General features: G+C 26.2%; 1 protein-coding gene across 1 annotated transcript in view; it reads right to left on the reverse strand.

The window, feature by feature from the left end:
- LOC127278013 (cadherin-99C) overlaps window positions 1–16,095 on the reverse strand; it is a 67,305-nt gene that overhangs the window by 17,538 nt on the left and 33,672 nt on the right. The window contains exons 2-3 of the mRNA XM_051299509.1: window positions 3,611–3,680; window positions 257–322 (exon numbers count right to left, since the gene is read on the reverse strand). Coding sequence (XP_051155466.1) covers window positions 257–322; window positions 3,611–3,680 — 136 coding nt within the window. The remainder of the gene's footprint in view (window positions 1–256; window positions 323–3,610; window positions 3,681–16,095) is intronic.

Consider the following 16,095-nt stretch of genomic DNA (forward strand, 5'->3'; position numbering starts at 1 on the left):
TTCCCATGTTTTCTGTTTGTTGTGATTCGTGATGTTTTTATTGCTAAAGAAAGTCCTTCTTGAATTTTTTTTTTCTTTTCTTTGTCTTTATTTGTTGTTCACTGATGTGATTTTTCTCATTTTTCTCATGTGTCCTTTATATAAACTTGAAAAATTCTTCTACATCAAAGGTATATATAGTAAAATTAAATAATAAATTAAAAAAATAAATTAATGATTCTCTTCGAAAGATGATAAAAAAAATTTTGCAACTTACAACTTCCTTTACTTTCTTCGATGTCGAGAATAATATTTGATTGTCCTGTTTCCACTTCGCATAGTCCTGAAACAAAAAATCATTGATTAAAATTTTGCAAATGATAAAAACATATGGATTTATCATTTTCGACAAATTCCCACGATTAGAATAAGAATCAAATAAATAGGACAATTCATATTTTAACTGTCATACATGCAATAATGTAATTGTCTGCGGTATAAGAAAGTTTATTTATTTTATAACATTGACACAATTTTCTCAAGCAATTGTAAATATATCTGAAGAGATGCATTGTTCATATGGGGATTTATCTCTCAAAGCAGTAAAGATGTTCATAAAATATACACATCTCTTACTTTCACCAAAGTGCACAAATCTCTGTACGACGAGTATGTTAAAGAACCTGTCCTGAGCAATAACTTAAGTGAAGACTTATTTTAAAATCATACTTCTCTCGTGGTATAGCAAAATCATATTTCTCTATGTATTAGATTCAATTTTAAATAATAATTTTATAAATAAAATCTTAATTATTGTTTTAGTATTCAAAAAAATTTAATTGATAATATGAAATAATATTAATTCATGATTTTTCGAACCAAATTTGAAAAAATGAAATTTTTTTATGGGTCAATCCATTATATTTCGACTGAAGTGGTCGCTGACTAATTTTTAAAAATTATAATACTTTGCAGGAATGATTTTGAAGTTATCAAGATCACGAAATGAAAAGAATTTTAATAAAATTTTAATTATTTATTGCAAAATATGAATTTAAAGTATATGAGGTGCTGAAAACTGTCAATTTTTTAGCCATTAGAAAATATGCAAAAATACGTAGAATTTACCATAAAAATAAAAATTTTTTTTTGTAATTTACTAAGAATGAATAAATTTATCATTATCAATTGATGTAATTATTTAAATATGTGAAATAATATATAAAATATGATTTTCAAGTTCGCCTGTCAAATAACCTAAATTTGCAAATTTCATCTATTAAATGTGAGAAAGAGAAGTCATTAAATTGAAAAAAACCTTACCAAATATAAAGTACCTGTGACTAACTTTTAGTTTTTCTTAGCACTTTTTTCCTTTTTTCTTCATAAATGTGAAATAAAAAGCAATAAAAATTGGCACTTTGCTTATTTTCACTATTTTCAAATGTAAATAACTTTCTTGGAGAAAACTGAAAAATTACAAAACTTGGGCAATATCTAATTGATCACTAAATACACACACTGGAAAAAAATTCCCTTTGGTCCCGAAGATACTTTTTGAGATAATTAAGTTTAAATTTTTCACAATTTTTATGAGGTTAATGCATGTGATTTTTATAAAATTGAAGTTAGTTCAAAATATTTAACCAATAAAACCTAACTTCGTCCTTAAAAAACTACATGTATTAACCTGATAAAAATTGTGAAAAATTTAAACTTAATTATCTCAAAAAGTATCTTCGGGACCAAAGGGAATTTTTTTCCAGTGTGTGTATTTAGTGATCAATTAGATATTGCCCAAGTTTTGTAATTTTTCAGTTTTCTCCAAGAAAGTTATTTACATTTGAAAATAGTGAAAATAAGCAAAGTGCCAATTTTTATTGCTTTTTATTTCACATTTATGAAGAAAAAAGGAAAAAAGTGCTAAGAAAAACTAAAAGTTAGTCACAGGTACTTTATATTTGGTAAGGTTTTTTTCAATTTAATGACTTCTCTTTCTCACATTTAATAGATGAAATTTGCAAATTTAGGTTATTTGACAGGCGAACTTGAAAATCATATTTTATATATTATTTCACATATTTAAATAATTACATCAATTGATAATGATAAATTTATTCATTCTTAGTAAATTACAAAAAAAAATTTTTATTTTTATGGTAAATTCTACGTATTTTTGCATATTTTCTAATGGCTAAAAAATTGACAGTTTTCAGCACCTCATATACTTTAAATTCATATTTTGCAATAAATAATTAAAATTTTATTAAAATTCTTTTCATTTCGTGATCTTGATAACTTCAAAATCATTCCTGCAAAGTATTATAATTTTTAAAAATTAGTCAGCGACCACTTCATTCGAAATATAATGGATTGACCCTTATTTATAAATAATTTTTTTAGAGCATAAAAGAAGTAAAATTCATGTCTTATTCTTCGTTTATAAATCGAATACCTCTCTTTATATAATAAATATTAAAGTAAAAATTCATATTCTTAGTACACTTAAAATTTGAAATTTTGCCTTATCTCACGCTATAAAATCAAAAAAAGAATGAATTTTATGTCTTTCTTATACGACTCATATAAAATATTTATTTATCCTTGAGATTGGTAATTTTCGGTTGTCGCTCTTTTTACATGATAATATGTATAAATTTTATGTATTTATATACGAATTTAAAGCAGAGAGTAAAGAAAAACCAATAAATAGTTGTAATAAGTTATGTCAGGTAAAGAAAAAATTAAATATATAATTATCCATTGAAAATAATTTTCACCTTTTAAAATTTATTTTTCCTGGTTATAAATATAGTTTTAACTTTCTTTAAACTTCGTGTCACGTAACATATATAATAAACGCATATTTTTACATTAAAGAAAAACTATGTTTTCCAATGAAAAATACTTCCTGTAAAAAATATTGATCTGTAAAATTTGAATTTTTCCATTGAAAAAAAAAATGATTTTTTCGTTCATTCATGAGAAAATAGAAATAATATAAAGTTTAATAAATTTGGAAAGGAAAGTATAATGCAAATGCGGCCCTGTTTTGTAAGTAGGTAATGGAGAACGCAAATGTCACGTGGCACCGTTTGAGAGTAGTAAGAGACTTTCGAGAAGCTTTGTACTCTTATTGCTCGACCTACGACCATAAGCGATCGACTCGACCTTTACAGAAGGAACTATATACTATCAAGAGAGAAATGGTCAGGCGTGCCTGCAAGAAGGAGTAAGTGACGACAGAAAATCAGCCGGGAATTACAGACAACATTGTTGCACTTCGTTACTCTTACGGTACTTTTCATTTCTGGAATCTAATCTCAAGGCTAAAACATCCATTTCATGCGCTATAAATTTCCCCATCAATTTTACATTTAAAAAAATAAATAAATTTTCTAAAATCAAAAATTTAAAATAACTCCAATAATTAATAAATAAATTATAATAAACAAATAAATAAAAATAACTAATTATAATAATTGAATAATGAATATTGAATAATTAGATAATAATTAATTACCCGCGGATATTTTTTGCAATTTTTTTTTGGTGGCAATGAAGAGTTCATTAATTTTGAGGATAATTAATGACTTTTTAATTATCAGATCATTTATATAAAATAACTTACCAGCTTTTGAAGTGACATCCCTTAGTAAAAATGTCACGCATAGTAAAATGCACCAGACCCTCGTCCGCGCCTGAAACAATGAAAAATAAATCTTTAGAAATTCACAACCATTCAAAACAATATCAAAATAAATACAATACCCATGTCATACGTGTAAATGAAAAACTCTTTGATTTCAACTCGTGCGCGAATAAATAATGAGTAGGTACTTCAATCTTTTCAATTGTTACATAAAACTTGTGAAATTTTTTAGTTTAAAAAAATATAATAAAAAATAGGATAGAAGAAATAAAACAAATAAAAATATGAGTAAAATTTAATTTTCAAACAGTAGAAAAAGTCCATTTTAGTCAGACAAATATTTATATAATAATAGTCGATTATTTAAATGAAATAAATATTTTTTAGTGTACATAAAAATAAAAATCCTCTGAAATTGAGTATTTTTTTAAAGAGAACTATAATGAAAACATGTTTTGATTAAAGAAATTCTCTGTTATTGGAAACATAATTTTTCTTTGGTGGTCAACCACTACTTGTGATTAATCGAGAGGATAAAAAAAAGGGATTTTAAAACTATCTGTTATGGATGAGTATTAAACTGTGTGTGTATATAGTAGATTCAATCTCCAAGGTAGGATGGTCGATAAAGTCTTATTGATACCTCGTCTGTCGATGTATTTTTGTGATGGCTATAAGATGGTGCAATGTCGGCCCTTATACACGCACAAGACATGGGAAATATAAGACAGGTTCATACTTGGTGCACACACGCTATATATGTGATCTGCTTTTCAAAGCACGTTCGTATCCACACGGATAATATTTATGTCGAACGACTCGAGACCAAAGTTATAAAAGCAGTATCTTGTAATTTATGACATTGTTCTTACCCCCCTTTCCCTTACAACCAAACTTACTAACGCAGAGAGTAATACAACTAAACACGAATGACATTTTTTTTTTTTAAATCAATTATATTCTTATCCGAAATTATTTCTCAAAACTTTTTTGGAAAATTGTGTATTTATTGTTATCAACTTCTTAGATAAAATTCTTGTTCTCATTTAAATATTCGTGAAAAAAACGTGATTTAATTAAATTAATTCAATTAGTGCGATTTCTTATAAATAGATAAGGCGTGTGTATAAATTAAGAATATCAAAATTGTCATCAAGAATTAATGAAGACTATTGAGATATTTAAAGAACAATTTCTATATTTTGTATTCAATTATTATTATATGAATTATATAATATATAGATAAAGAAATACTTTGTAAAGATGAAAATGATGCACGAAAATAGATGTTATAATGCATGTCAAGAAATTGCATTGTATAGAGAGCACACACACGTCAAATGTGAAATAACAAACATATTATAATGTATGTTAATATTCTTGTTCATGGAGCAACGAGCATAGGATAATGAGGATGATGTTTTCAACGCAGAGAAAACAATGTTATCTGAACTGAATAATCTTTTGAAAGATCCCTTTAGATGTTTCTCACCTAAAAATTTTCTTGCCAATCAAATATTTTTTTAATTAAACATTTCTCTGAATCATATTTTCTATAACTGTAAAATAAACGTTTTTCAATATTTTCAAATTTACTTTTGTTGAACAAATTATAAAAAAAAATCATGTCAATTGCCAATAAAAATACCTTATTACAGGCAGTAATAAGGTATGAGACATGTCTCAGCATTTATTTTATTGTGTCGGCAGTTTTTATTATTGAAAAATTATTATAAATCAAATTCAGCAAATTGAAATTCTTAACCAGGACACAGCATTTATTTGTCAAAGTCGTAACATTTATCCAAGTCAAGTAAAAATGATTGCATTCGACGTTATATTTTACGGTACTGATTTGATTTTTCAAAATATGTTCTTGCTTTAAAGACACGCGTTGAGAAATGCAACCCATTTAGCTACAATGTTGCAAAGATAGTGACGGGAAAATATATATAAGGACATCATGTGGTTTTAGGTGGAACATGCACACACGATATGAAGAGTTAAAAGCCATGAAATTGAGAACACTTTTCAAAAAAAGAAAGATTCGACATTATCAATAAAAAAAAAACTTTAAAAAAATTAACTAAATTTTAAATATAAAGTTTTATTTTTATTTAAAATTACTCTTTCTTTTAAGGTCACATTATTGTAAATATGACAAGTGAAACTGGCATTTAAAACATTATTGCGTAGAAAATAAAGTTGTTTTAATTGACCGTGAAAGCTAGAGATTCATGTATACATACTACTATTTCAATTAACGTTACGCTCGAGATCCACGAACAATGATTGTTGAAAATACTAATTGACCCCACAAGTCATTAAGTATAACGAAAAATGTAACTTCTTTATAAAAAAAAAAAAAAAAAAAAAAAAAAAAAATTGTTCCTGTCGCTAATTAGCCATTAAGATGGAAAATAATTCTCGAAAGTTCTCTCATCTAAAAACATGACAATTTTCAGAACATTAATATAAATACCTACAAAATTAAAAAAAGAAAATTTCATTTTAGAAATTGCGAAAGACTTGCCCTAAATCGATTAATATAATAATTTTATAAGGTAATAATTTGCAATTTCAGGTTAAATACAAGAAATTTCATTTTATCTAAGTATATTATACTTGATCGCGGTGATCATAAATACTGTTTCCGCGGTTATATTCATTTTCGCAGTTTCCCATCGTTTTATTTTTTTTCTCTCTCTCCTTCCTGAAGTTACTCTCAAATCACTTTTCTTTCAATTCACATGGTATTATAATAGTTTGTTATGGACTACTAATTTGTTCCATACCCAAGAACCGTTACTAAACATAAGATTCTAAACTCTGTGAGGTCTATATAACCGGCACTATTCAATTACCTAACGATGTGTAAGAGTCGGACATTGTTTGTACACAAGGTGGTCATTTAAATGATGTAAAACACTTTGTATAGCCATAATTATTTGCGAGTTTTTCAACATTTCTTAGAAATTGTTTTTTCACCTCCAGTTAAACTCTTGTTAACTATAATTATCATAATTAGAAATATCTATTCAAAGCTACTTGTCTTGAATTATTAAATTTGCAATGTTATTTTTACTTTAAAAAAAATAAATGAAAGGTAGAAAAAGAACTATAAAAATAAAAAATGATATTTATGATTAAAAATTTTTTTTTTGGTAAATAATAACATAGAATATTATTTAGCTTTTCAGACGAAAAAGTAAATATTTCAGTTGGACAATATTTGTCTCAATGGAAAGTTAAACAGAACTTGCGTTGAAAATAATACCGGACTAGTTTAAACTTATGAAAATTAAATGTTAGTTAATATTTACATATATAATTCAAATATTTTCCAACTGGTGCAAATTGCTCGAAATTCTTTTGCTAAAATTTTTATTATCATTTAAATTTTCCAATTATTATTTTGAATATAAAAAAATTAAAAAAAAATTTTTTTAAATGAATTAGGTAAATTTTAATAAATTTTTTTTCAGTATTAATTAGTTTAATGTCAACTAATTATTTTTTAAAAATTTATTATCGCTCTCTAAATCTGAATTAGTAAAATTTTTCTAAATAATAGTAACTTTAACTAACAATTAGTAAAATTTGACTAATTAAAAGTGAGTCACTAATTTAAATTAGTAAACATTTTTACTAATTCAGATTTAGAGAGCGGATTAGGAAAATTTATAATTTAAAAGTGAGTCCCCAATGGAAATTAGTAAAAATTTTGACTAATTCAGAAGTGGAAAATAATAAATGAGGGGTGCGTAATTGTTTGGATCAATTTCAAGTGCGCACTGACCGTGGATATCGAAATGACATAACAGTTCTTTAGTCGCACGCGAACGCGTCTCAAAAGGTTCCCATGTTAGTAGAGTATATACTGAATACCATTTATACAACTTTCCGTCAGAGACTTGACTTTTACAAAGGTGAATTACTTCACTTTCTACTATCTATCTTATTAATCGCGAAAGTATGGTCTCCTTTTATCGCGACTGTCTAAGTCGGAAGTGAATCGTGTGTCTGGTTACAGGTATACACCCTTGCGAAATAGAGTGCACTCGCACGATGGAAAGACCGGTTGTATGCACTCGTGATCCAGACACGTATATTCACTTCTATTTTATATGCTCTCCATTCATTTTTCAACTTCTCATCACCTCGGGATGTATTATTGTTAAATTCAACTCCTATTGATTCAAAAAAAATTTTTTCTAATTTTCTAGGCGTGTGCTCCGATTAAAATCGTGATTAAATAAATTACATTGTGTAAAATTATTCGCTTTTTCCATGTAATTCAATATCTTTTACTCTAATATAAAAGTTTTATATAACATTGCGTATATCAAACATTATTTATTGCAGTTATATCTATTAGAAATCTAAATGTTAACTTCTAAACATTATTTACAATACTACTAATTATGAAAATTATTTTTTTTTTCAAAAATCTTATATAAACATTATTTAGCAATAATGTTAAAAATTTATTTATAATTTTTTCCATTTTTATTCAAATAAATTAATTAAAACTTTTTTGGTAAATTAAAATACTCTCACTTTTGTTCTTATATATAGGTGGATGTCCTACATCACCCTCTTGTTTGCTACTGCATGAAGTGACGATAGACTTTAATTAAAATGCAATTGAAGCGATGAAACGAAAAAGGCCTACAAAGCTAATACCAGCTTCTGTATTTCATTACTAAACCACTTTGAATAAATTATCTTGTTTTAATTTTAGTTATCGTTTTTTTTTATAAGATAAATAAAAACAAGATTTTAAAATACTTATTTATTTTCCTCGATATGAAAATATAATTTCTAAATTTAGAAATAACTTTTTTAATTTTTGTCTTCAAAAGATATTTTCTGAAATATAAAAAAAAATAGACCAACCTGTTTTAGCGGATAAAGGTTTGTTTATTATAAATATAACTTAACTTGTTACAATAACGGGAAATCTAGACTTTTATCATTTCAATTTACCATTATGTCTATATAAAATATAACGTTTCCTCGAAACATGCAAATATTTTAATTTTAATTACAGTTTGATAACAGTGAATTTGAATTTACAATCTATGAAACTGCAATTGGAATTCAGTTAAACTGTTTTACTAGACACAATATTAATAATTTTACTAGATTAATTAAAATTAATTTTTCAAAAACTGTTCTAATTACAAAAGAATAATTTCATCATTATTTTAAAAAAATTAGAAATTATAAAATTAAATATTAAAATAATATAAAAAACTGATATCTTAGATAATAAAAATAAGAAAAAATATCATGATTAATGGTCATTTGACGACAGGATTGAATAGGTGTTGATAATAACAATAATCATCCCGGAAGATGGCTTTTTACTGTTAAATAGGTTCTCGCACAAGAGTGCGTGAACACTTCTTTTGTGTATGTATGTACATACTGTATATTACGCATGGACTGAGAGAATATGCATAAATGAGGAGCAAATTATGAGCTAGGATACACCTGTCCTTGGCCGTTGTGGTCTACCAGCCGGAGACATGAACCCTCCTTCCGCTTTCAATGCTAACATGTATAGACATGAGAAAAAGGTGCAATGCACTCCATTTACAATATTGTATTTATAATATACAATCTTAATGAATAATCAGAAAGCAGATCAAAACCTATTTTCTTATTTTAATAATTCCAAACACACTTTTATATAAATGCTTCACACCTTGTGCTCTAACTTTTTTTTTTAATTAATGTTTACATCAAAATTATGATCTGATTAATAATTTATATATCAAAAAACCACATTAGATATTATAAAAAGATTTTCTCGTGTATAATCCCATAATAAAAAAAATAAAAGAACCTGAATACAAGATATATAAATTTTCTTTTATTACCATTTCAAATATTATAGCAATCAATTTAACTTTCAGTACTACTGCAATAAAAAAAACTTTTGACCATTTTATCGTTGAATAGATTCACTATAGAACTTAGAGAAGAAAAATAAAATATTGAAGACTATTATCATCGACTTAAATCAATTCTATTCAATGCGAAGGTTTATGAAAATATAAATAAGAAAAAATTAAAAGTTTTTTTTAAGTAACGTAATTTTTTGTTATTTACTGTCTATTTAGAAAAATGCTGTTTTTTTCTTTAAATTTTAATTTTCATCTTTTGCCAGACTGAAAAAATTACACAAATTCATTTTTTTTAAATAATGTGAAATACGTTAAGGGCATTTTTATGAATGTTATAAATTTCTAAAAGTGTTAAAGGAAGAAATGGTCTATATTTCAGTGAAGATTAAGGACCTAATAAACTTTAATAAATTTATGCTCTGTGATAAATAGAAGCTTTATTCTTTGAAACGTTAATAAAAGTCCTAAATTCTCATACTATGTGTCTCTTTTTCAAGTTGGTACAATATTCACGCAAAAGCTTTTAAAAGCTTTTCGTATATTACAATATTAAAAAAACATCTTTACCAAGAGGGCAAACTGAAATTTTTTATCTAACTTTTATTATAATTCTAAAGTCTATATGGATCTTTTATCTGATGAAATCGTTCGATACTATGAAATATCATTTGAATAGCATTGATTATCTCGCGACCTTAAGCAAAATTGGACATCGATACTCTTTTATAAAAGCCTGCGGGTAAAATTTGCTCTCAGATCTTTATCCCTCTTTCTCTATGTAGATGTCAGAGAGATACTCGAACCAAGAATTTGTTGATATAGAAAGGATTATCTTGATATCGAAGAAGGATTCGGGGGCGGGAGAGATTCGCAACGATTATTTATTACTCATTACCATGCCTTGTAGCTTTTGCCGTGGCATTCGATTCACTACACACATACGATGAATCGGCAGCGAGATCTACGCACCGATAAGATCGATACGATTTATCGAGTTCTGCCTTTTGCTGCACTCGTCTTTATGTATATCAGAGAGGAAAATAAAAAATAGAATTGCCTCTCGAGAGAAAAACAGTGGCAATTAAGAGCGAAAGAACATTAAACTAAAAACACTTTTATAATTGTTTTTATTTTAGAAATAACTGAAACAAATATCAAGAGAAATTCGAGTCTAAATAAATAAATAAATATTTAGTAAAATTTCTTTGGATTGATAACATTTTCTGTGAAGTTATTTCAGAATAAAAAAAATTATCGAAACAGGATTAACAAAAAATGAACTAAGATGGATAGTCGGAGATTGAGATAAGCTATATAGAAACAAGACGTATAAAGAGAATGTCTGTTTGAGTTATAAGAGAACTTAACATCAAGTTTAACGTACAGGAGAAAATTATGGTGAAGTATATTTAAACACTTAAATCACATAATAGTGCAAAATTAAATTAGACAATATTTCTCAAGTCATATTTAATTTCAAGTTGTTATAATAAGACATCTAGTTCTTCGGCTCTTTGTATATAACAAACTATCTCGAATCGAGTGTGAAATTAGTTTCATTTCATATAATATTATTCTTTTATCTCGTATCATGTGTTTCCAATCACATCATTTTAAATTAACCCACAATTCCTATATTTACTTTCTAAAGGTATATAATATTATAATACATCTTCGATATACGATAATGTTAAAAAAAATTGACGGAATATTGTACTGATAAGACTAATTGGATTATAAACACAGAAATCCACTATTGGTGGTAAAGAATAATGTAATTACCAAAGATGTAAAACTTACAAATAATGTATGTTTTCACATTTTTAAATGCTAAATAGAAGTAGCACATTTGTTAATTAAGACTTATCTAAAAAGCCTCACGCCTATAATTTTCTCTTCATATATGGCTTTTTTACTTAATATTTTTTTCTTTTATCTTTTTTATATGAATGAGAAAAGTTTCGATTTTCAAAAGGTGATATGATTTTTTGTGTCAGACAATATATCTCACTTTTTATACACTAGGTGTGAAAACTGGAAGCGTGTCCGGTGCTACCGGATTGCCAGGTTCAAGTTTCACTTTCGGAACTCTATATATATAAAGATAGAAGCAGAGTAATGCGAAAGTTGTCATGAATGACCCAAGATGTAACTACAAATTACATAAAAAATTAATTACATTTTTCCTGCTATTGAAAAATTCCAATTTTTTCTAACAATTTCTATCGAAAAAGTTTTCCAAAATTCTCCTATTTTTAATATTTGTCAATTTTAATATTTTATAATTTAAAAACTTAAAATTGTACTATAATGGCACTTATAAATTATTTTTGTTTCTTATTTAGTTTTTTAGTGTCTTCACTACTGTGACGTGGACATTTTGGTACAAATAGTTTAATTGCAAAGTAGAACACTTTTCTCTCTCTCTCTCTCTCTCTCTCTCTCTCTCTCTCTCTCTCTCTCTCTCTCTCTCTCTCTCTCTCTCTCTCTCTCTCTCTCTCTCTCTCTCTCTCTCTCTCTTTCGTTGCCGTGCTTTTAATCTTCTGCATGAGAAGACGAAACGCGTCTTAATTAGGTGTCCAAATTAAGAGAGCCATTACATTTTCTCTAAATTTTAATTTCTCCTAAATTTACCCTTTCAATTATAAAAAAGTAGAAGAACCTCACATTCTTCCGTTTGTTGTTTATATATAAATCGTTGAAATAATAAATTTTAATTAAACTTTTTTGTTTCATCAAAGCAAGAAACAAAAAAAAATTATTTGATTCTAATAATTGACTATAATTATAATAATTATCAATAATTAAATATATGATATTAGAATATGATTTTTTCAGAGCAACATTTAAGCTTGTTTAATAAATGAAATAAAATAAAAATAGTAAAAATACCATTGGTAGCTCGTTACAAGAATAATATCAAAACGAGTGACAATGATCTTGTTAAAGCCAGTGGGGAATCTAGACCGCCTATGGTTTTTGTTAAAGGGAGAAGAAAAGCAAAAAAAGGATAGATATATATGTATAAAGAAGTTGCTACTCCTCGTCGATACATCCCAATCAAGTGATCAGATCTCCAGACAGCAATAATGGAATAGCAAAAGCCACGTGATATCATTTTTAGAATGGATCAGCCTTCGACCTATTCATATATTTTTAAAGAACAGTTACACATATAATATTGCAACTGTATATATATAATATGTGCGCACTCAAAACATGCGGATATGCCATACACTGAATCCCTTCATTTCACCGGAACGAGTCTGGCTCAAAACTCGACCTGTAAATCATATTCAGATTCAGTTGGTGAACTCATAAAGCATCTTGCGAGCAGTGGTTTGTAAGTTCGTTGGGTATACAATATTCTTCACATATATATATAGTCTATTAGGAATTTATATAACAGTTTTGCTATATTAATGTAATTTGAAGTGATTTACATAAATGTTGGTACAACAATTTTACTGTTCACGTTATTAAGCATGATGGTTTTATACTTGAAAATGAAGTATACTACGATACGTTATCAGCTTTATTTGCTCCTATAGAAAATAATATCAATTGAAACTTCGTAATCTATAAGTCCTTATATTTATTTCTTTCATGACTTCCTATATTTATTTTCTTTTTTGTTTCACATTCAACTTTTACTATAGGATTAAAAAATTTCAAAAGAATGTTTTTACAGAGGATTATTCAAATGAAAGAAAAAAATCCATTTGATATTGTATACAAAAAACACATAAAAAGAAAAATTACTAGAGATTATAAAATTTTTATCTTCAAAAAAAAATTTGCAAAAGAAATAAAATTATTGAAAAATAGACAAATTTTGATGTGCAGAAAAAGTCATCTTTGTCAGTTTGAATATGTTTCGGTAGAATGAACAAACAAGTAGTTATCCTACCGATATCATTTCTTCCGTGCGACAGGGAATCGAGGTTGGATTCACCAATCAACATTCATATATATTTATTCATCATCACTACTTCATAGTGGAACGATTGATAAAGTATAAACATTTCACCAGTGTCTCTACAAATTAAAGAGACTATTTTTATTAAAAAAAAAATTGAAGCAAATTTCTTTGTAAAAGAAATTATAAAAATATGACAAATTAACAGAATAGGAAGAAGAAACTTTTAAAATGCATAAAAATAAATTGCCAATATGGAATTTTACTCATCGGTAAAATTAAATACACAAGATAATTGCAAAGTCAAAAACTAGCAATTAATAATTATGTCTCTACCGCATATAAGGGACATACAACAAAGCCATTATATCTTATAGTTATAAAGAGTTGATTATAAAACTTATGCGTCAAAAGTATGCTCTAGGAACAAGGAAAGCCTTTAAAAAAGAAAAAAAAAGAGAGAAACTTAGGAACAATTATTTCCCTAAGGCAAGGAAACAGACAATGATTTAACAACCCTTAATAATGTAGCTCTGAAGTTTCACGTTCAAATGAACGGAGCATATTCTTTTTCTTCAATTTATCCTTAAATATACTATATACAAAGTACCTATGTAATTTTACGCGATAAATCATAGGAACTTAATAACCTCTTGAACAATAAGCTATGAGTCAACAAAAAATTAATTTTTCTATGGTTATAACGTTCAGGACTCATTTTTATACAATTTCCTTTTCAGAGATTAGTCTAAGACACATTTTTATACTATTTTTTTTTTGCCAGGGAGTTTTTTTCTCGTCTTCAAACGGTACAATTTAAATGATTGAGATAATTGTTTCTTTTATATGTGTCGGCAAGAATTTTATATGAATAAATTAATTTTTTTTTGATCGATGACTTTATTTTAGTAATATAACTTTTTAAATAAATTATTAGTTTTTTTTAAATATACAAATTATTTATTTTTATTTACAAATTTTTATTATTTATTAGTTTATGCAAAATGTAGAAAAATAAATATGATATCCATATTGTTGATTGTGTATCTAATTAATATAATTTAATTATAGGAAAATAGTTAATATATTATTTAAAACGCTATATTACTTTGTACAAAATATATATAGAAAATAAATATTACATTCACTATATTGTTTCATAAGTTTTAGTTTCATCCAGATGTATATATAATTTGTTGAAAAACAGGATTATACTGGATCAAAAAATGATTTATTTTATTAATAATAAATCATAAAAAAAATTTTTTGTGATTTATTATTAATAAAATAAATCATTTTTTGATCCAGTATAATCCTGTTTTTCAACACACTATATTGTTGACTGTATCTAATTAATATAATTAAATTAAAAAAATATTTAACATTATTTCAAATCGTGGTGGAGAGTTTGGCAACTGGAATTTTTTAATAATTAAAAATTTTAAATCTAATAAAGAATTTTGAAACAGAATTGAAAATTCTCTATTGTTTCAAAATATTTTCATTATTTCCCCTAAAAAATTCATATTTATGAAAAATTAAATAATGCTACACTTTTGCTCTTTAGGAAAATTCGTAAAAAAAACAAATTCCCAGAAATAAAGATAAACCTTGTCGATAATCCGTATACTACACTACTATATAGATTTTTGCAAAAGCCTGCATATTACATTTCACGGTTCTATATAAACTTTTGTTGATAGCCTAATAAAACAGTTTATTATATGCCTAAAGTTTCTTTTGTATAATAAAATTTAACTCTCAATGCGATTATCCTTTTTTTTATATCAAAACCTGATTATCTGTATCAATAAGCTCCCACAATAATTGCGTGAGTTTTGAAGACTTTCTGCGGGAAAATCGCGAGAACTCGTGCCTTCGAGGATGAAAGAAGGTTGTAATTTCAAGTAATGAAATATATTTCACTTTAAAAAAAAAACATATTTTTATCTCTTACTTTTCAAAACTTTTTATGGATTTTCTTTCACACCAGATTGGAAATAAAATGTATTATTCCTTCAGAATTGGAAAAATTTTATTTTTAGTTCAAAAAAATAAAAACTAAAAAAATATTTTTTCTACATTTAAAAATTGAATTTACGAAAAAAAAAAAAAAATTTCAAAAAATAGTATTTATTCTCAATTTCAGAATAGATTTTTTTATGCTGATATTAAAAATACTTATTTCTTCTTAAGAGAAAGTGAAGAAATAAATAAACAACTTATTTTAAGATATTATTCGGTTAAATTGAACCTCGTCTAGTTCGACCAGGGAGAATTTAAAAGGCGTAATGTCGTTGCACTGCACTCGTCGAAACGAGAGAATAATAATGGGAAAGTTAGTTTTAGAATGCGCCCTCAGTTCACCTTTCGCATGAGAATGTCTTTCCCTACTTGCGTGAAAAACGGCCTCTTCCGTAATTCACTTTATTTTCAAAAAACTATATACATAAATCGTGATTTAAAACATATTATTACAAATTTTTAATTTTATCAAAATATAAATATAACTTTCAAATCATTTCAAATAAGAATAATTAGAAAGAAAAAATTACTAAAAATCATACCTTCTGTGAAATAATGACCTCAATTATAGTTTTCAAACAGTAAACACCCTCGTACCATTAATT

Source organism: Leptopilina boulardi, unplaced genomic scaffold, assembly GCF_019393585.1.
Source record: "Leptopilina boulardi isolate dan_hultmark-lab unplaced genomic scaffold, ZJU_Lbou_2.1 LbouV2_112, whole genome shotgun sequence".
Lineage (NCBI taxonomy): Eukaryota > Metazoa > Arthropoda > Insecta > Hymenoptera > Figitidae > Leptopilina > Leptopilina boulardi.